The sequence below is a fragment of the Xenopus laevis genome, chromosome 3S (genome assembly GCF_017654675.1).
Source record: "Xenopus laevis strain J_2021 chromosome 3S, Xenopus_laevis_v10.1, whole genome shotgun sequence".
In the NCBI taxonomy this organism is placed as follows: Eukaryota; Metazoa; Chordata; class Amphibia; order Anura; family Pipidae; genus Xenopus; species Xenopus laevis.
Window position 1 is genome coordinate 20,842,935 of NC_054376.1, and position 22,735 is coordinate 20,865,669.

At 43.7% G+C, this 22,735-nt stretch overlaps 1 protein-coding gene across 2 annotated transcripts in view; it reads left to right on the forward strand.

Annotated features, from left to right (window-relative positions):
- Positions 1 to 271: 271 nt before the first annotated feature.
- The window catches only part of LOC108712669 (neurogenic locus notch homolog protein 3), a 107,703-nt gene continuing 85,239 nt past the window's right edge, over positions 272 to 22,735 (forward strand). The window contains exons 1-2 of one of the 2 annotated variants that reach the window (XM_041588063.1): positions 272 to 477; positions 927 to 1,119. In XM_041588063.1, the coding sequence (XP_041443997.1) occupies positions 1,050 to 1,119 (70 nt within the window). In that variant the 5' untranslated portion in view covers positions 272 to 477; positions 927 to 1,049. The remainder of the gene's footprint in view (positions 478 to 926; positions 1,120 to 22,735) is intronic. The other variant, XM_018254990.2, reaches the window with a different exon arrangement.

Genomic DNA, 22,735 nt, shown 5'->3' on the forward strand with positions numbered 1-22,735 from the left:
GGTGAGTAATGGTACATATTGGACATTAATGGGGGGGGATTAGGTGCTAGTGAGGGTGATTCTGAGGTAAGAAATGTGCACTGGCTGTGGGGTGAGTAATGGTACACATTGGACATTGGTGAGGGGAATTAGGTGCTAGTGGGGGTGATTCTGAGGTAAGAAATGTGCACTGGCTGTGGGGTGAGTAATGGTACATATTGGACATTGGTGAGGGGAATTAGGTGCTAGTGGGGGTGTGGTGGGAAATGTGCACTGTGTACTGGTTGCTGGGGGGGGGGTATTATGATGCAGAAGAAACTGGTCCGCAGAAAAAGGGAGCAGTCACTGCGCAACGGCAGATGGGACAATGGTAAAGATGAGGCCGAGGGAGACAATAGTGAGCGGGAAGAAGCCAATGCACAAAAAACAGTGACTGAGAGAGAAAAGCGAGGGAAAGACGTACTGGAGAGCAGCACATCAAACGCTACAGGACACATTGTAAGTAACATGGCTCCCATGAGAGGCCCGGATCTGCTAGTGGACAAATAGGTCACAGGCACAGAGCCTTATTCATTCGAGCCAGCGCAAATAACTTGCCCCACGTGGTGTCTGTGCAGGAATACACTCTGGGACATACCCCGTTGTTAGCGCTTCTTAGCCCCGCCCATACACTGCTCTCATTCCGAGCTCACTCCTCAGCTTCGATTGGAGGAGAGAGCATCGGATTTGTCAATCATATCCTTATATCCCCCTTCAATCATTCGAGAATGATACAATGTATGAATAAGTGGGCGTGGCGAGCATTCTCGGGGCGGTGGACGCATCTCAAATACTTCGCAGGGGTGGGGTGTGTGTCTTCATCTCCCAGCTCTTGTTGCAATAACCGAGTAAGTAGGGGATGCGAAACCCTGCCCATCGCTACTTCCAATTGTCTGTCCCTTCCACAGTGGGCGTAGCCAAGACTCCGCTTTCTATTTGCTGCCGTAATCCTTGTTCAGTGCATCTAAAGTAGCCGAGCCGAGAGGAGAGCCGCGATTGGATTTGGAGGGGTCCCGGGGAAGGAGAACATCATGGGTCGGTCGGGGCTGTGCGAACTTATCTGGATCATTGCTGTACTGATCAGTCGGAAAGGAATCCATGGTAAGTGCCATCTTCCCTATAGAGAAATGCCTATATATGTGTATAATACACAAAAGCCATGAATATCCTGTAAATTATATCCGTATAAACGGTGAGTTCTGATGTCATCAGTTATAAACGGTGAGTTCTGATGTCATTTCTGTCACATGACTCACCGAAACTTGTGTATTATAATAAATAAAGTACCCCCAGTTGTAAAATATGAGGATATTAGAAGTTACCTCGGAGTTTCCTGACCTGTATAAAAACACTCGGCCTTCAGCCTCGTGTTTTTATATGGTCATGAAACTCCTCGGTAACTTATAATATCCTTATATTTTACAAAAGGGGGTACTTTATTCACTATATATGCAACGCTGGGATCTTGTGCAACCTGCTGTCGTCCAGCTGGCACTGGGCTATTGCTCACAGCGGGATTCTGAGACATGCACTTTAACAATGGCATGGGGGCGGGGAAGGGGAGCTTCAGCTTGCTTTTAAGTATGCACTATATGTGTTGCACAGAAAATTGCTCCTGCCTTTATAACATATAGGGTACCCCTGTCAAGCCTAGTGCATGAACATACCTGCTATTCACAATGTGCAGCATCATGCAGTGCATATATAGCTCATATCTATTGCTGCTTCTTGCCACAATGTATGTGTATATATATATATATCTATCATGCTCTTTAATAGGCATTCTTGCCATGCTCATTCATAGCAGTTCTTTGCTGCCAACTCTTTTATTAGTGTATTAATCCTCTTAATATTATGTGTAATGAAATATGTGCTGCTTAATGTGATTTCTATCTGTTTGTCTACTCTACTGCCTATGCCAGCCTAGGCGCCATATAATATATGCACTGTCCTGGTAGGAGCACACACAACTTAAAAGCAGGTGCCTGGGTGCTAGTGAATAGACAATTTAGAACTAATATTGATCATAATCACATAAATCACTTATCTGGTCTATAAAAAGTGCCTATGCTGGCTCTATAAAGTTAGCTGAGTTGGCACTTGATTTTATTGAGCCAGCATAGGAAGTAGGGGAAAAATAGCATTGGGGTAATTAAGGCACACAGTACTTTGACAGCCAAATTGATGGGGGTCCAAGCGTGGGAAAGATACTTACTTCCTTTGTAGCACTGGCATTGTGTGTATATATAGTCATATGGGATTTCTTATTAGGAGTTGTGTTTCTGCTGGGGGTGGCTATAAATGAACTGAACCAATAGTTGCAGGTCTCTGCACTCTCTTCCAGCTCATTTATAACCCTCTTAAAGGGATACTGTCATGGGAAAAAATTTTTTTTCAAAATGAATCAGTAAATAGTGCTGATCCAGCAGAATTCTGCACTGAAATCCATTTCTCAACAGATTTTTTTATATTCAATTTTGAAATCTGACATGGGGCTAGACATATTGTAAATTTCCCAGCTGCCCCAAGTCATGTGACTTGTGCTCTGATAAACTTCAATCACTCTTTACTGCTCTATTGCAAGTTGGAGTGATATCACCCCCTCCCTTTCCCCCCCCCCAGCAGCCAAAAAAAAAGAACAATGGGAAGGTAACCAGATAACAGTTCCCTAACACAAGATAACAGCTGCCTGGCAGATCTAAGAACAACACTCAGTTACATTGAGAAGGAAAAACAGCAGCCTGCCAGAAAGCATCTCTCTCCTAAAGTGCAGGCACAAGTCACATGACCAGGGGCAGCTGGGAAATTGACAAAATGTCTAGCCCCATGTCAGATTTCAAAATTGAATATAAAAAAATCTGTTTGCTCTTTTGAGAAATGGATTTCAGTGCAGAATTTGGCTGGAGTAGCACTATTAATTGATTCATTTTGAAAAAAAACATTCTCCCTACAAATAGCCACTTGCCTACAGATACTTGATTGGAAGAGAACCGACACAGTAGTCTATATCACAAAATATATGTAATTGTGTGAGATTTTACAACATTTCTTATTGTGGAGATACCATACTGCTTGATTAAATAGTGGATAAAAAAGTAAGATCTCTGGAGTTTTTTTTTCTTCTCCAAGTGAGAAATTCTTTTTGTGCTGTATCTCAGGTCATGGCACACATTGGGACTCTGATAAACACTGGGCACATTTGAACTAGTCAGTTATTAGCTTTTTTTAGCCAGCTGTAGGTTGAAACGCAATCATCTGATTATTTGTCATGGGTTACTGCCCAGGTGCAAATTTGCCCAGTATTTATAAATAACCCCCATTGTGTTGAAAGGCACTGGACAGAAGCGCAACAAGGGAAGTGTTTTCTCATCTCATATCAAACATTTCCTGTTAGATATTTTGATATGGAACTGAACGGTTGCTGGAATTTTGTTTTGTTTTTTATTTTCGCTATTTTAATCTAAAAATTGTCAAAAATTGCATTTTTAATATCCTTTCTTTGGGATTCAGAGCAGTCTTCATTAGTGACATGCCCATGGGCAAAACTGACTTTTCAGTGCTTATATTTATGTTAAGTAAAACTGTCTAACTTGTAGCCCTCCCAGAGACTATTATCCCACTGTTACTATAGACACCATCTCTCCCTACTATACCTGCTATCCCACAGTCACACTCCCTTCCCAGAGACTATTATCCCACTGTTACTACAGGCACCATCTCTCCCTAAGATTCCTGCTATCCCACAGCCACAGTCCCTTCCTAGAGACTATTATGACACTGTTACTATAGGCACAATATCTCCCTACTATACCTGCAATCCCACAGTCCCTTTCCAGAGATTATTATCCCACTGTTACTATAGGTACCATCTCTCGCTATTATACCTGCTATCCCACAGCAGTGTCGGACTGGCCCACTGGGATACCAGGTAAACTCCCGGTGGGCCCTCATGCTGCTAAACTTTTTGCCTATTTCATAGCTATTCCCTATTTCTATGAAAACAATGAGGCTAAATAGATGGAAAATTGATTATAGTATAAAGAAAACAGACTAGGAGAATAGAGGTTGAATGAGGAGATGAAGAATATTAGTACTGAGAGTGGGCCCCTGGTCTAAGGTTTTTGGATGGGCCCCTGGTGTCCCAGTCCGACACTGTCCCACAGTCACAGTCCCTTCCCAGAGACTATTATCCCACTGTTACTATAGGCACCATCTCTCCCTACCCAGGGCCGGATTTACATAGTTGGCACCCCTAGGCCCACTGCCATTCGTCGCCCCTGTTCCCTCCCCTTTATTCGTGCAAATTTTTCATCATCTGGACCGGAGCAATGTGTGTGTGGTTGGGCAGCATGCCGCCCCCAATAAAATCCTGCCGCCCTAGGCCCGGGCCTAGGTGGCCTTTCCACAAATCCGGGCCTGTCCCTACCATACCTGCTATCCCACAGTCACACTCCCTTCCCAGAGACTATTATCCCACTGTTACTATAGGCACCATCTCTCCCTACTATACATGCTATCCCTCAGCCCATACAAGCTTTATGAGGGATTAAAATATTCATGCGATTTACAACAAATGTTGGAATGGTTGCAGGGCAGCTTGCAGGATTGTGCTACCCTGTAGGGTCGGTTGTGTGAGGCTTTGATATTTTCACAAGGCAGGACCGGCCATAATAAGGTCCAGCGGTTGGATTCATCCATTCCCACAATGCTCTCCTGCCCTTTTGTTAAGGTGGCCATAGACGCAAAAATCTGCTCTTTTGGCGACATCGCCAAACGAGCGGATCTTTCCCCGATATGCCATTAATGAGCATGGCTATATCGGGGGTAATCTGAACGTACGGCCGAAGGATCCGATTACGATGTGCAATGGGCTCCGGCGGGATCGATTTGGTCAAAATCAAACCTGGCCGATTGACCAAACGACCGATCTCCGCCGGACGAAAGAAGTTGGCACTCACCACACACGATCCAAAAATCGTACGATAGGTTCCGTGCGTCTATGGCCACCTCTGAGCAATTGGGCAAGAGCTGTAATTGCTATCCTGCATATGTAGTGAATATTACTTGCTAGATTGATCTCATTGTCCTGCAGGCTGCTATAATCCTAAATGAACTTTCATTAAAAAGGGAGATTGTTCAACGCCCATAATAACCTAATAACCTTAAAAACTACCCCCTTTCCCTTCTAGTAATGTTACTGCTCACCCAATTTTTTTTTTCTTTTATCAAAAAAGTTTGGAATGGGTGTCTCCAAATTGTGATCCTCATTTTAACTACAGTTCCCATCATCCTGCGTCGGATATAAAATATAGATTTCATTGTGCCTGAACTTTTAATGTATATGGCAGCTTTGCTAAGAAATAAATGGCACCCTGTCGCTCACTCATTATGTCTGTGTACAAATCCCAGCATTCTTAACGAAGGTTGTTGCAATTTCAGCCGTACAGGATTTAGTATGCACTGTGCCTATTACATGGGATTTCGCCTTAGCCCGAACTGCTGTTTTTTTTTCCCCTCTAACAATCCTTTTTCCAAATTTTCCCACCCATCCCCCTCCAGCTCTCCCCCTCCAGCTCTCCCCGAGGGCAGAGAGAAGTAGTGAGAGGGGGGAGGAGAGAGTGAGAGAGGAGGAAGAGAGAGACCTTTCTTGTGTGATAACAATTGGCATAAGAGAGTAGGGGGAGGCGGAGACGTTCTACAAAGTGCCCCCACAAATCTGTGTCATGCCTCCTGCAGCTCCCCTCTCTGTGTCCCCCACCCTCTGTGCCAGTCTTGCACTTTGGCTCTCAACTCTCCACCCTTCCCATGCCCACTCATTCATTGTTTCTGTCAGTCTTGTGATTGATGCCTGATGATTTTCCATACTTTGCTGCCAGTGTGGTAAACTTGGCACTCCCTTTGCCCCCCCCCCCTGCACTCTCTCTGCCAGTCACTCCCACTTGCCAATCTACTTTTTGCACTCTGGCAGTCTCTCACTCCTCATTTGCTCTGTGTCTGTCTCTTCTGTTGCTTGTAGTCTCTTCTTTCCCCAAATCGTGTCTGTTTGCTCAAAGTGCTCTTTCTCCTTCCATACTGGGTACCTGATACTCTCCATCATTATGTCCATTAAGCTTGACATACTCTTTGCCCCCTTTCTGCACTTTCCCTTCTTCTCATTATTGTATTTTGGTGGAATCTATGCTCCTTCCATACTGCCTTTCTCTGCTACACTGTAACACGTATTTGTCACCTCTCTCTCGCCAGTCTATCCTTCCGGGCACCTCTCTGCGGATATTGATTTTGCCAGTCTTTCCCTTCACTGCTGTGCTGACTCCCAGCTGATCATGTCAGTTTCACCTCCTTGAATTCTCTGTCATTCTTGTGCTATTTCACCTCTCCCTGTCAGTGTTGTATCCCTGTTCAGCTCTTTCTCTGCTATACTGTCTCCCTTGAGCATTCTCTTTGCCAATTCCCCCCCTCCTCATGCTCTTTTCTATTTACTCTCTCCCCTCACATTTCTCTCCTCTCTCACTAGTTGTTTTATACCTTTCTGCCAGTTTTTTCCCTGCCAGCTTATTTTCTTTCTGGTCCCTTCCCCTCCCTCCTTGTTCATCTCTTGTTTCTTCCCTCTCTCCATGCCAAACTTTCCCCTCCTTGCAAAGAGACATTATTCTGTCGTATACATCCATAGATTTTGCTATGGAATTTTTTCTGATCCCATTATTCTTTCTCTGTGTCTTCCATTACTTATCCTGCCTTGTGCACACATTTCTTTTCATTGACTTCATTCTTCTCCTCCTCTTTTCTAGCTCAGTAAGTGCCAATCTTGCCAGCCATCTTTCTGCTTGGCCGGCTCATTTTTCATTTGATTGCCTGCTTGGCTCTGTGTTTGTGTCCTGCTTGGCTGGTTCTTCTCAATCATCTTGCTCGGCTGCTGCTCATAAACTACTTTTATTTATACATTGTCTATAACCCCCTCATAAATCTCAATCTCCATGCCTCTGTATGTTTTAATGTGCATATCCATGCCACCTGGCATTCCCATCAGGTGCCTCTGCTAGTTGTATCACAGGGTGTTGCCAGCAATCATTGATTGGTACATCTCCACCAATGACTTGTTCCTTTACATCTGACTTTTGGACATAACAATATCAGCAGTATGGCATCTTCTAAAGCAGGGATCCCCAACCTTTTGAACCCGTGAGCAACATTCAGAAATAAAAGGAGTTGGGGAGCAACACAAGCATGAAAAAGTCCCTTGGGGTGCCAAATAATGGATGTGATGGGCTATTTGGTAGCCCCTATGTGGAGTGGCAGTGTACAAGAGGCTCTACTTGTCACTATACTTAGTTTTTATGCAATTAAAACTTGCTTTCAAGCTTGGAATTCAAAAATAATCATGTTCTTTGAGGACCCTGAGAGCAACATCCAAGGGGTTGGAGAGCAACATGTTGCTCACGAGCTACTGGTTGGGGATCACTGTTCTAAAGAGACACATTCATGACTGGTATACAAACAAGTAATTCCTGTTATGTCCTTTTGTGGAACTGTGTCCACTTCATATGTAGACCTCTTTTTTTTTAACTCCATTCCCAGCATATTGACATAGTGTAGTTCCTATGGGGGAGTGACAGTATAAATATTCCTGGAACCCAGAAGTCCAACTCAAATGTACATGCTGAATATACATTTTCAGGTGACATAGAACTGCCCAGTGCCCTAGAAATGTTTATAGGTTACTGGGCAGTTGTTCTTGCATATGAAGAGGTACCATTAAGGAAACCCTGGTGGTTGTATTTAATCGTTTAGTTGCACTAACTCATCTATCTGTAAGTCCTTCCATGTACCTGCTTCAAGATCTATGGCCTAAGCAGCCTAGTCCATACTACGGTATCTGTCAACCCTCTGTATCCTCGGTCTGCTGCTTCTAGCAAATCCTGACAGCAATATCTGTCCTTGTCTACTCCCTCACTATAATTCAGACTAGGGATGCCAGTCTTCTTGCTGCCAGCCTACAGCAGTTGGGGATATGATGGCAATTGTAGGGTTAGAGTTTCCTGACCATTGTTGTCCAGCTGGAGGCCCATGATGGATGTAAAAAAACCCAACAAAGTACCACAGAAGAATGTAACTGCTAAAGAGAGTTATGTCCCACAATCTACAACAAATTGAGTGTAAAATGTATGTTGTTGTTCTGGAATAAAGTGTGAACAAGGGAATCACATCTTGGTGTAAATAAATATTGGTGTCACGACCGGCACCCAATACCAGAACAAGTGCCAAGCACCCTGGTCTCGGCTCGGCTTCACCAGTAGTGTGACCACCGTTGGGCTTCGGGAGGAGCCCTCAGCTTACTTGGGTGCCACCTGGACTTAACGAGAGGTGCAAGGCGAGGTGTTCTGGCTGGCAAAGGGGTACGGCTGTTAGCAGAGTCTTTTGGGCCGAAGGTCACGGTACAAATGGAGCAGGCAAGAGAATGGTCAGACAGGCTGGGTCGAGGCACAGGCAGATATCAAGAATCGTCAGGCAGGCAAGGGTCAAACCGGGTAATCAAACAGATGGGGTCAGGCAGAAAGAGTAGTCGAGATGCAGGCAAAGGTCAGGATTCAGATATCAGAATTGTCAGGAACAGGCAGGGATCAAAACCGAAATAACAGATATAAGTTTCACAGGAACAGATAGCACAAGGCTTCAGGAACCACCAGAATCAAGATTCTATCACGGGCAACCTCTGGGAGCCCTTTCAGCCTATTTATACTGTTTAAATTTGGCGCCATTGCGTGCTGGCGTCATCACGCCAGCGCACCTGCGCCTTTAAGGGACATGGAGGCGTGCGCATGTGCCCTTAGTGGGGCAAGATGGCGCTGGAGCATGCGGCGGGCATCCCGCCGATGGCGTGGCGGGCAACCCCGCCGCACAGGTATTTCTATTACATTACCCCCCTCTCCAGGGGGGGGGCACTGGACCCCCAGGCTTACCAGGAAATTTTAGATGGAATTGCTTCCTGAGGCGGTCAGCCCTGATGTCATCAATTGCGACCCAGGAGTTCTCTTCAGGGCCAAAGCCCTTCCATCTGGTAAGATATTGTAACTTACCACGCACAAGGCGGGAATCAAGGAACTCCTGGATCTCAAATTCAGGCTGACCTTCAATTAGCACAGGAGGAGGAACAGAAACAAAACGAACAAGGTTAGCAGGTTTTAACAAAGAAACATGAAATGAATCAGAAATCTTGAAATTAGCAGGTAACTTAAGACGAACACAAGAAGGGTTGATAATTTCAGAAATGGGGTATGGACCAATGAATCTAGGCCCCAATTTGAGAGAGGGAACCTTCAGTTTAATATTCCTGGTAGAGAGCCACACTGAGTCTCCCACTTTATATTGGGGTGCTTCTCTACGAGCTGAGGAAGCTGCTGACAGAGAGTCGTGAACCTGCGACCAAACCTTAGAAAAACGGTAAATACAAGAATTAGCAGAAGGAACAGGGGAACCAGAAAATGAAAATGCCCTGGGGTGCAACCCATTATCCACAAAAAAAGGGGACTCCTCTGAGGAGGAATGGGTAGCATTATTGTATGCGAATTCTGCCCAGGGTAAAAGTTCTGCCCATGTGGACTGGTTATCCGAAACATAACACCTGAGGTATTGCTCAAGGGACTGGTTTACCCTTTCAGTTTGACTGTTGGTTTGGGGGTGATAAGCAGAAGAAAAGGATAATTCAACCCCAACCAAAGAACAGAAAGCACGCCAAAACTTTGATACAAACTGAACCCCCCTGTCAGAAACAATATTTTCAGGAAAACCATGTAACTTAAAAATGTGAGTGACAAATAGTCAGCCAAGGATTTAGCAGAAGGTAGGTGTGGAAGGGGTACAAAATGGCTCATCTTGCTAAACCTATCCACCACCACCCAGATCACAGTTTTCCCCTGTGAAGGAGGTAAATCAACAATAAAATCCATCGAAAGATGGGTCCATGGTTTTTCTGGGATAGGTAAAGAAAGTAGCAAACCCTGGGAAGATCTTCGAGAGGATTTTGACCTTTGGCAGACTGGACAAGAATTTACAAAGGCCTTAGTATCTTGTTTGAATGAAGGCCACCAAACATGTCGGGATAATAGAGACACCGTGTTAGCAATGCCTGGATGTCCTGCCATTTTAGAATCATGAACCTCCCTTAATACTTGTTCCCTTAACTCCTGAGGTACAAACCATCTCCCAGAAGGAGTATCATTTGGAGCGGATGTTTGTAAGGGGAGCAATAAAGAAGAAAGGTCAGATTCTAGGGTTGCTACGATCATTTCTCTGGGGATGATGGGAGTACACTCACTAATGTCAGGAGAAATGGGTTCGAAACTCCTAGAGAGTGCATCCGCCTTGGTGTTTTTAGACCCTGGCCGAAATGTCAAAGAAAAATTAAATCGTGAGAAGAACAGAGCCCACCTAGCTTGCCTAGGATTTAGGTGCTTAGCAGATTCAATATAAAGTAAATTCTTGTGGTCAGTATAGACCGTCACAACATGTTTTGCACCTTCAAGGAGGTGCCGCCATTCCTCAAAGGCTTAACTTAACTGCCAACAACTCCCTGTTACCTATATCATAATTCACCTCAGCAGATGGAAATTTCCTGGAGAAAAAGGCACAGGGATGCAATTTGTTGGTAGTCGGGTGCCTTTGAGAAAGGACTGCCCCAGCTCCTACCTCAGAGGCATCAACCTCAACAATAAAAGGTAGTGCAGTATCGGGGTGTCTGAGAATGGGGGCTGAACTGAATTCCTTTTTGAGGAATTCAAATGCTTGAACGGCCTCAGTGGGCCACATGCTGGGGTCAGCACCCTTTTTAGTCAGATTAGTGATGATTAGCCACAATGAGGGAAAATTTGATTAACTGCCGATAATAAATAGCAAAACCAAGAAATCTTTGGGTTGCATGTAACGAAAGGGGTTGGGTCCAATCCAGAACTGCTCTCACCTTGCCTGGATCCATTTCTAGACCCTTGCTGGAAATGTTAAACCCCAAAAACTGAACAGAAGAAACCCCAAAAGTACATTTCTCTAGTTTCGCATAAAGATTATTTCCCCTTAGCCTTTGTAAGACTTCACAAACATGATATTGATGTTCTTTCATATTGGAGGAAAAAATAAGAATATCGTCTAGGTAGACCACTACGAAGATCCCCAGCAGGTCCCGGAAGATGTCATTGACAAACTCCTGGAACACTGCGGGGGCATTACAAAGACCAAAAGGCATTACAAGATACTCGTAGTGGCCATCCCTGGTGTTAAACGCGGTCTTCCACTCGTCACCCTCCCTGATACGTTTCAGGTTATAAGCCCCCCTAAGATCAAGTTTGGTAAAGACCTTAGCTCTTTTAACCTGGTCAAAAAGGTCGGAAATTAAAGGGAGAGGATAGCGGTTCTTTATGGTGATCTTATTGAGCCCCCTATAGTCGATACAGGGACGAAGACCACCATCTTTTTTTCCAACAAAAAAGAAACCCGCCCCTGCAGGGGAACTATAAGGTCCAATGAAACTCCTTTCTAGGTTTTCCCTTATATACTCCTTCATTGCCTCGGCTTCGGGCAAAGAAAGAGGGTAGGTTTTACCACGAGGAGGAATGGAACCAGGAATAAGGTCAATTGAGCAGTCATACTGCCGTTGTGGGGGTAGAGTTTCAGCAGCTTTTTTTGAAAACACATCAGCATACTCTGCGTATGCAGCAGGTAAACCCTCAAGAGAAGTAGTTGCCTCTACTGAAGGAAAGCAAACCCCACCACACTTGGGACCCCATTGAACAACCCCCTTCGAGACCCAGTCAATCAGAGGGTTATGCCTCTGGAGCCACGGTAATCCTAAAATTAGGGGAGAGGAAGCACCCTCAATGAGGTATAAAGCTATCTCCTCACAGTGATGATTGTCAGTACACATAGAAAGAAAAACAGTTTGTTTAGAAACTACACCTGACCCTAAAGGTCTTTTATCCACTGCCCATATTCTCATGGGGGTAGTTAGAGAAACCAAAGGAATTTTGTATTTGGCTGCAAAAGCAGCATCCAGAAAGTTTCCCTCCATCCCAGAATTCGGTGCAGTACACCTCCGCATCCCTTTTCCCTTGGCGCAACTTACGAATCGCGGTATCGGCAGAAGATGCACGATCCGGGTCATCGTAGAGAATTGCCATGTTGTTAAAGAAAGTGCCTAGGGAATAACGAGCAGGGTCAGAGGAAGGCAGCCCACAAGCAGGGTCATAACGAACCTTACTTTCTCCTCACCAGATTGGAAAGAGTGAGGGAAAAAACTAAGGTATAACTTGCATGCCTCTTTAAAGACAAAAAACTTAGTGCGATCTCCACTGAATTTCTCGGGGAACACAATTTTGGGTTCATGGGGTTTAGATGAGTTACCCCAATTGGCAGAAGAACCCACAGGAGATGCAGGAACAGGATTAGTCGGCTGCTGCGAAGGCCCCAACTGGCGGGTCAGATTGTGGAACCCTTGAAGCAAGTAGTTCTGTTTTTGCTCTTGCTCCTGCATACGTTGCAGCAAGGTAGTGAGCAACATCTCAGTGGAAGTTTGAGGTGTAGTAGAGGCAGCAGCAGCTTCGTGACCGTCGTCCTCCATGGGCCCGTGATTATGTCACGACCGGCACCCAATACCAGAACAAGTGAAAAGCACCCTGGTCTCGGCTCGGCTTCACCAGTAGTGTGACCACCGTTGGGCTTCGGGAGGAGCCCTCAGCTTACTTGGGTGCCACCTGGACTTAACGAGAGGTGCAAGGAGAGGTGTTCTGGCTGGCAAAGGGGCACGGCTGTTAGTAGAGTCTTTTGGGCCGAAGGTCACGGTACAAATGGAGCAGGCAAGAGAATCGTCAGACAGGCTGGGTCGAGGCAAGCAGATATCAAGAATCGTCAGGCAGGCAAGGGTCAAACCGGGTAATCAAACAGATGGGGTCAGGCAGAAAGAGTATTCGAGATGCAGGCAAAGGTCAGGATTCAGATATCAGAATTGTCAGGAACAGGCAGGGATCAAAACCGGAATAACAGATATAAGTTTCACAGGAACAGATAGCACAAGGCTTCAGGAACTACCAGAATCAAGATTCTATCACGGGCAACCTCTGGGAGCCCTTTCAGCCTATTTATACTGTTTAAATAGGCTGCGCACCTGCGCCTTTAAGGGAGACGGAGGCGCGCGTTGCCCTTAGTGGGGCAAGATGGCGCCGGCGCTGGAGCATGCGGCGAGCGTCTCCGCCGATGGGGTGGCGGGCGACCCCGCCGCACAGGTATTTCTGTTACAATTGGTTACTTCAATTAATAATTAAATTCATATTGTGAAAGACAGAAATGAGTGTCATTATTGAGTATTGTGAAAACCAAAAATTGTTAATTCATAGTTAAAGTGCTGATAGTGTTTAAAGTGCCAATTGTCTGGTACGCAGTTCACATTCCACTAATAAATAAATAACTCAATAAAACATAACATTTAATGGCTCCTTTAAAATGGAAAAAAAGTTGAGGGAAAATTCACAAGTTAAAAACACTTAAAATTCATGGGTTGCACACAAAGCATATATCAGGGGCTGCCTAATCCGATATGCTTCCCGCAAGAAACGGGAAAGATTGGCACTGCAACACCAACTAGAACAAGAACTAACGAATCTGGAACTTATGAACCGAGCGACCCCCAACATTAACATACGCCGCCGAATCGACGAAACACGACAGAAACTGAGAGCTTGCCTGTTAGAGAAAGCCGAGGAGGCCATACGCAAAACAAATCACAGATTCTACCTCTATGCGAACAAACCCGACAAAATGTTAGCTAACCTTTTACGCAACCGCCAACAAACAGTATATAAGATTAGAACATCAGACGGGAGAATCTCCTCCAACCCGGATACAATTGCCAAGACGTTCACCAACTATTACCAGAAACTCTACACAGCCACAAATCCCAGGAAAAAGGAATCCCTGGACTCCTACTTCACCAAATATGCACCTAACCCAATCCCTCCAGAGATGAGACAACTGCTGGACGAGGATATCACCTGCCAAGAGATAGAAGATTCCATTAAGCGTCTCAAAAGAGGCAAAGTTCCAGGACCAGACGGCTACACTGGCCTTTATTATAAAAAATTTCAAAACCAACTTCTTCCTCATCTTCTCCAAGTTTTTAAACACGTCACCCAAGGCTTACCCTTGCCACCAGAAATGAACGAAGCGAAGATTTCTGTGATTCCCAAACCGAACCGAGACCCTCTCTCCACGAAGAACTTTCGACCAATCTCCCTACTAAATGTAGACATAAAAATCTTGGCATCAATTATGGCCTTGAGGCTAAATAGAGTTTTAACCACGACGATCCATAGAGATCAAATCGGATTTATTCCATCTCGTCAAGCACCAGACAATATAAGGAAAATCCTCAACATCATTGACCAAGCCAACCGGTCCAACACACCTACGTGTCTGCTCGCCTTGGATATAGAGAAGGCATTTGACACCATGAGTTGGCCCTATCTATTCTCTGTCATTGACAAGATGGAACTGGGCACTAACATAAGTAATATGGTGAAAATCTACTATCTCCACCCGACGGCCCACCTCACTCTGCCTACCACCTCTTTGCCCGATATCATAAAAATTCAACGGGGCACGAGGCAGGGATGCCCGCTCTCTCCTGCTTTGTTCGCCTTAGCCATGGAGCCACTGGTGAGAGCCATCAGACAGAATCCCGACATCAAGGGCTCTGTAGTGAAAGGAAAAGAATACAAACTATCGCTTTTCGCAGATGACCTCTTGGTTAACCTTACCAACCCCCTGCTATCCTTGCCTAACCTTCTTAAAACATTACAGGACTTTGCGAAAATATCAGGCCTTAACATCAACACAGAAAAGTCTGAAATGCTACCCTGCAATATGTCTGCACATTCAGTAAAACTAATAGAACTGAATTTTGGCTTCACAATACAAAAAGAATACCTTAAATATTTGGGAATTAAACTAACAGCAACCCTACCATCACTATACCGAGCCAACTTTCCCCCATTGATAAAATCCCTACAACAAGATCTCCTAACATGGGACAAACACAAAATTTCATGGATCGGAAGAATCCACTGCATTAAAATGGTGCTTCTACCGAAAATACTCTATCTATTCAGGTCTCTACCCATTCCCATCATCTTGAAGGACCTCCAAAAGCTTCAAATTAAAATTAACAACTTTTAACAAACACCCCAGAATCTCACGACAGATAATGTATATGACCAAAGCAAATGGAGGACTGGCAGTCCCAAATCTGACAAAATATTATTGGGCGGCACGGATAGCACAGCTCGCCCCAACCCATACAACAGACGCAGCACCGCTATGGGTACAAATTGAAAACGACCTGATCTACCCCAAACTACTACACCAAGTCATATGGCTCCCGAATATTGGTAACAAAGACCTTGATCAATGCCTCACCCTTAACGCTGGAATCCATCAAACTCTGGACGAGGTTACGAACGAAACACAATCTAATCTCCTCTCCATCTCCACTATGCTCCATACTGAATAACCCCAATTTCCAACCGGGTCTCTATCACCGTCCCTTTACGTGGTGGATTGCCAATGGAATAACTACACTAAAAGCCCTAACTAGCTTTGGACGACTGATGACACTTTCACTACTTCGGGATAAATACCAATTACCCACTGAAGAAATATATAGAGCAAACCAAATTCTACACTTTGCCAACCTCAGATTGAAAAACAATGAACACAAAACGATCACTGCAACCAGCTTTGAAACTTTTTGCATGCAATCACCGTTAGCACCTGGACTGATTTCCCTTCTTTACAAATCACTGATTCATCCCGACAAACATAACCTGAAACTCCCCTATATGCTAAAATGGGAAGCAGACCTGGGAACATCACTTACGACAAAACAATGGGCAATATGCAGTCTAACAGCTAACAAAGGCAGTACCTGTGTCTCGATTCGAGAGACTTCTATCAAATTGCTTCATAGAACGTACCTAGTACCAGCACGTCTCCATAAAATTTACCCTTCCTGCAATCCAAACTGCTTCAGGGGATGCTCTGACAAGGGAACAATGGAACACACTTGGTGGTCCTGCCCCACAGTTTCGAAATTTTGGGACTCAGTGGTTCACCTCATTTCTAAGGTACTACATACCACATTCCCCAAGGACCCATCTACTTTGCTACTAGGGAAGAAACCAAACAAATTTAACAATGCTGCACATAAACTGAGCCAACACATCCTAATGGCAGCCAGACTCATCATTGCTAGCCAATGGAAAAAACCTACACTCTCTTTAGCGACCTTGAGAGCTAAAATAATGTACATCGCAGCAAACGAAAAACTTACACATTTGCTTAAAGAAGACATGGAAGCTTTCGATGCAATTTGGCTACCCTGGCTGGCCCACGAACATGATCCACAATTATTATTAGCTCTACATGTCTAACTCCGACTAGGGGGAAACCCTCACTTCATAGGCACACCTCAACGAATTGAAGGATGAAACTTCTAAGTCATCCTCGCCATAGATGTATGATGGACACTTTCACTTATGGACTCTCTTTTTTGAATACAGGACCTGCAGCCTACCTGCTTGTGTTTTTTCTCCTACTGTGAATCTACAGTCTTTTTACTTTACCCCCCTCCCCTTCACCCTTCTTTTTCTTTTCCCCCCTTCCCATTCATCCTATTTTCATATTATATATACCCACATATGTGATGTTGCATATATGAAACTGCTTAATAAAACTTTCAGTTTTAAAAAAAACACTTAAAATTGATAGATGTATGCTGATCTGGTATAGATTATTGGGATTACAGTATCTATAAAAAATCCAATACGGTGTGCAAACAAGGGTTAACTGCTACTTTGTCCTCTCAGAGGCACCTAAATAGATTTGGCCTATTCCCTATCACTAGTTGTATTGGAAAGGAGCAATTGCCCATGTGAGGAGTCTATATAATTGTAATGAGGATAGGGAAGGTCCGTCCGTCATGCACCTGTATTTAGAAAAAGAAAGGATTTTACACCATTCTGCCTCACCCTAAAGTGCTGTCCCCCCACTGAAACAATCTGCTGAAGGATCTATACCCCAATAGCCAATAGGTCAAATCTATTTAGGTGCTTCTGAGAGGACAAAGTAGCAGTTAACCCTTGTTTGAACACCGTATTGGATTTTTTTGCCTGTAGCGATGTATTTTTAAGGAAAGTATACAGGAGTAGGAAAGTATACATTTTCACATAATACCCTTGGAACAGTCTATCAACAAATTTAGGGCATTTGGGATGTAAGTTTTTTTTGTGTTGTGCTTTCCTTCTGATGGAACTTAGTTCATTGCCCTGATCTCCCCCCCCCCCCGTTACTTGTCAAACTAAGCTTTTTGATTAACCCAAAGTAATAAATATATTACAACAAAAAAGACAGCGTGGAGCAAGAAGGCAGCTGGGGAGGCGGAGAATGGAGCTGCTGGGGAGGTGGAGCAATAAGGCTCCAGGATGGTGTACCCACTGTTCTCAACATGCTGGTGTAGCTAGGTATTATACAATAATGGCAGCCTACAGGAGGCTCTGTTTGGCCGTAAACTTGGTTTTTATGCAACTAAACCTTACCTCCAAGCCTGGAATTCAAAAATAAGCACCTGCTTTGAGACCATTGGGAGCAATACCCAAAGGGTTGGTGATCAACCTTTTGCTTGTGAGCCACTAGTTGGGGATCACTGAGTTATGCACATTTGCTAAGGGAGGATGGAGATGCTATATTTTTAACTTTTCTACCAATAAAATTATTTTTTAACTGAATATCTCTGGTCCTGTGGATCCGTTCGAGTGTCAGTCAGCTCTGCTTCCATATTCTCTGCTGTACCGCTCCCTAAAGCTGGGGGTCTGAGGCTGGTGCACCCAGACCACTTTCACTGTTTGGTGAGTTACTTTACATTTAATTCTGGAGCACCTTGTCCTCCCCTAACCATTTGATGCAAATTTGCTACCCCAGCTTATCTGTATTACAAAAATTTAAAAGAAAAAAAATAATGTTTAAAACCTATTGTTGCTGAATTATTTAAAAAAATTAGACTAATGTGGTATATCCTCTGTGATCTTTTGCTATGTTCTGTCCTGACCTTTTGCCTGCTTCTTGCCTCATATCTTACTATGGTTTTAATCCCTCCTTCAATTTTTTTTCCATTTTCTGCCATTTCTTTTGTATGTTATCTCTCTACCCTACTTTTCCATTATACCTCTTCCTGTTTCACCTTCAGTTTTTATTTTTTTGTTGGTTTGTTCATTATCTCAGTACATTTAGTCATAATTCCATTTGCTCCATTAGGTAGCTGACGTTTTTGCTGGCATCAAAACAATGTGGATCATTAACCATGCACAGCCCCCCACCCAAGATTATGGGTTGCTTGGGTTATGTTCCAGCAACTTTTTATCCAAGGCTACTCGTAAGGTGCCCCTGATGATTCTTTATGCCACACTCCATAAGAAACACTATATGACATTATGTTGTCAATATCAGAGTGATAAAAATTCCTAATGTGCCATAGCCCAGGAACCCAAAGCCACTGTGGTTGAAGGACTGAAGCCTGGATAGTTGACAAAAAACCCCTCTTTGATTTTGGGCAAATGGTCCACACACCTGCACACACACCTGCACACTAGGCAGCCAGCCACATACACTTTATATTTGTACATTACGTTTTTTCTGCTTCTCCCATTACTGTTTCAAATTGTTTGCTTTCCTCTCTTTACACATATCATCCTCTTTTTCATAGTCCTGTTATTAACAGAATATTTACTCTTTGGGCGCATGTCATCAAGTTGTTCTGAATGGAGCTAAAAACTGTCCATTAGAGCAGGCTGATATGCTATTACCTTTGTATGCATGGAAAAACTGGACATCACATTGGATTTCTACTCCATCCCGTCGGTTGGCAGAAAAATAGGCCACGAGTAAGGCAGTTGTGTATGTGAATCTTTCTTTAGCCATCTTCTTAATTGTCTGCCCTCATTATTTCTACTGTCCTGGTTCTGTCACTCACTCTGGCCCCACCCTATTTATCCCCCATTTACTGTCTATGTGACATTCCTATACACTTAGCTCTCTGTTGTCATTCACTCACTCATGCTCTGTCCAAACCTTGCTCCTTTTGTGTACACTTATATGCCTTGACCTTCAACCCCCTGGCTTCTCTGCGCCTACCCTTGCAAGCCAATTATGCACTTTTCTTTCTGTTGTTCTACCCTTTCACATTTTCCCAAAAGCCCCTTTAGCTGCATCTTCCCAATGCTGTCTGTTTACTAATAGGTAGTGCTCACAAAATCATTTTGCTTGTCTTTGTCCTTGTACTTCTAACTTTGGTCTGGTTGTTGGAATGTCGCTGGACTCTATTAAGTACATTTCTAAACTTTGCAAAAAGATGGGCCAGTATCGATACCCAATTTCTGGACTAAATCTTCAAACGTTAGGGTTTGGCCATCTGGCCAGAAATTGAGTTACATGGGGATGCACAACTTCTAGGCTGTAGAGCACATCTCTGGAACACTGCCAGTGGGATTTTTTTCACCCTAACTTAGCAATATCAGCATTGCTAAGACCACATTGCAATTCCAGTTTCTTTATAAAGTTTCTCTGCATATTTGAATTTATAACAGCTCCAGCTGCTAGATTGCTTGTCCAAAGTAAACATTCTCAACAGACAATGTAACAGCACCCTTCATAAATTTGATGATAAATTGAATTGAGAGCCAAGGGCAAACGAAACCACCTCTTATACCATATTTTGTCAGCTTGAGAAAGGGCCGGGAGGTCTGAAACGTTGCAGCGCCAGATGTAATATTGTAATAAAGGCAGTTTTATTACTATATGGGAGTGCTGCAATTTACTATGGAATTCATCTAAAAGATGTGAAGGTGAACACATTGCCTGGCGTGCACCCCTGAAAAGTAAGCTCCTATATTTTAAGTGCTGGATGACTGTGTGCAAGCCAAGGGCAAACTACACCACCTCTCCCAATCTTAGGTATGAATGCAAATGTGCGTTCCTTGTGGTTTCTCTGCCCACAATGAGCCTGCATTCTTTAAGGGAAAATTAAACATTTTTATTAATTAGATATATCTGCCTTTTTGACTGCTAGTCGATTCTTCTACTTGCAGTGCTTAGAGAAGCTTCTCTGTTGTTGAGGCAACAGTTTGTAATGGTAGCTAGATTGTGTACAGTCCTGTATGATTAGGCAGAATGCCCCCCTCCTCCATGCCTCTCAGCCAGTTTGTCATGGTATTGCTGTAAAGGTCCCCATGCAAAGATTTCTTTTGCCGAACGACTGATTTTAGCGAAGTCCGACCAATCCTTCGAAATTATAGTGCGGTTAGTGGGATTCGAATGATCGAACATCTTACGATTTTTTGGCCGACATCTGTCAACTGATCGGCCAGGTTAAAAAATCTTAGTCGGTCCCAGTGCAATCTATCTATGTTTGCAGGACCAAGCAGGCAGCTACCCTTTGTTTTCCTGGCAAATTGGTATTTTTTTTTTTTTTTTTGTATCAATAATTTTTATTGAGGAAATCGTGCATAACAACAAAGTCGGCAGCATTGTTACAGGTACTACATAAATACAGGTAGTATCGAAAATGTTTCTGTAGCGAACAATAAAACAGCTGTAGCCAACCGTAACAACAAGCATAGTACAGAGCATGAATACTGAACATGTGTCAAGGCTAAATAATACAAAGAATAAACAGTACACGTTTCCCTTTTTACATAGAATGCAAGAGAAAAAGGAAAAGCTACAAAACATAGGGCCGAGAAAAGAAAAGCAAAAAGAAAAGAAAAGAAAGGGAAAAAGAAGAAAAAAAAAAAAAAAAAAAAAAAAAGGGGGGGGGTGAAAGTCCACTGCCGTAGCAACCCAGGTTATATGAGTGGGAATTAATCAATCAATATCTGCCCACCTAGAAACATTGCAATCTGTACTCAGTAAACTAGTGCCGATCGATTAAGCCCAGTCGGATAGCGGTAGGTGATCCAGGGGTCCCAAACCTTCGCAAATTGGTCCTGCTTGTCTAATATTATGCTCGTTAACTTTTCCATAATAAATACTCCATCTATCCTAGTTTTCACATCAGAAAAAGCCAAAGTCGGAGTCAGCCAAGCTTTTGCTATCACCTGCTTCGTTGCCGTGAAAAAATGTGTAATTAAAGAGTGTTGGGCTCGAGAGACTGCATCAATTCTCCTATGTAAGAGAGCGTCAGCAGGCCGTTTGGGTAAATTAACTTGCAGGACAGAATATATCAAGTGATACACCCGGATCCATAGGCGACGTGCCCTGGTACAATGCCAAAAGATATGGGCCATCGTTCCAGTCTCGGAACAGCCCCTAAAACAATTAGGGCTAGTTTGGGGGTTCCATTTAGCAACGCGACTCGGAACTAAGTACCATCTGCTGATAACTTTATATACAGTTTCCTGAGCTAATACATTGGTGGAAGCACGTTTGGCACTCAAGAAAATATCCTGCCAGTCTCGATCTTGCAACGTCAACGTCAGTTCCATATTCCATCTTTGCACAAATTTTAGAGAGGTGATGGGCTTGGTATTAACGCATTGATGGTATATGTAACTAAGGGAGCCTTTCATACGTGGGCGATGGAGACATAACGCTTCAAAAGAAGTGTTAGAGCCAAAGGAGCATTTCTTCTGCACCGAAGACAAATAGTGTCTGATTTGATGATACCTATACAATTCCCGATCTGGGACATCATATCTATCCTTCAAAACTGACCAACTTATTATGTTACCATGTAGTATGAAATGCCGTACGTGTGTAAAGTTATTATTACTCCACCAACGGAACTGAGTCGGTTGAAGCCCAGGCAAGAAAATCGGGTTATCAAATAAAGGCGCCATCGGTTGGTGTTTAGAGATCCAAAGGGGATTAACTTTAATTTTGCGCCATAGAGACAATGTATGCTGTATAGTTGGAAAAGTCACTGACCTATGCGAATGCTTATGTGTCCAAAGAAAATCCCCCAGAGAATTACATTGACATATAGCCTGTTCCAGCACAACCCACTTGGGAGGCCGAAGGGGAACAAACCAGTTCAACATTTGCGCCATCTGAGCAGCCATATAATATTCACGAAGGTTTGGGACACCCAAGCCCCCCATGGTTCTATGCCTATATAATAGGCTCCGAGCAAGTCTAGGCCGTTTATTGTTCCAAATGAACCTAAGACAAGCATTTTGCAATTTAGATAACCAATCAGCTGGTGGTGCTAAAGGGAGAGTACGAAACAGATAAAGAATCCGAGGTAAAATACTCATCTTTATAATATTAACCCTGCCAAACCACGAAACTGAAAAATTCTCCCAAGACTTCAGGTCATCCATGAGGCGTTTAATGAAATTTCTATAATTAACGTCACAGAGCGTGCCATAAGAATCTGTAAGGTGAATTCCTAGATACTTAATAGACGTATTCGTCCAGGCGAAATCAAAATTGAGCTTCAGCAATTTTATCATACTAGGAGACATATTAAGAGGTAATGCCTCAGATTTAGACACATTAATCTTCAGACCTGAAACCCCGTAGAATTTATCCAGGACATTAAACAAATTTGGCAGAGATATCAAAGGTTTCGACAAAGTCAATAATAAGTCGTCAGCATATAAACAACATTTATGTTCTTGGTCTTCCACAC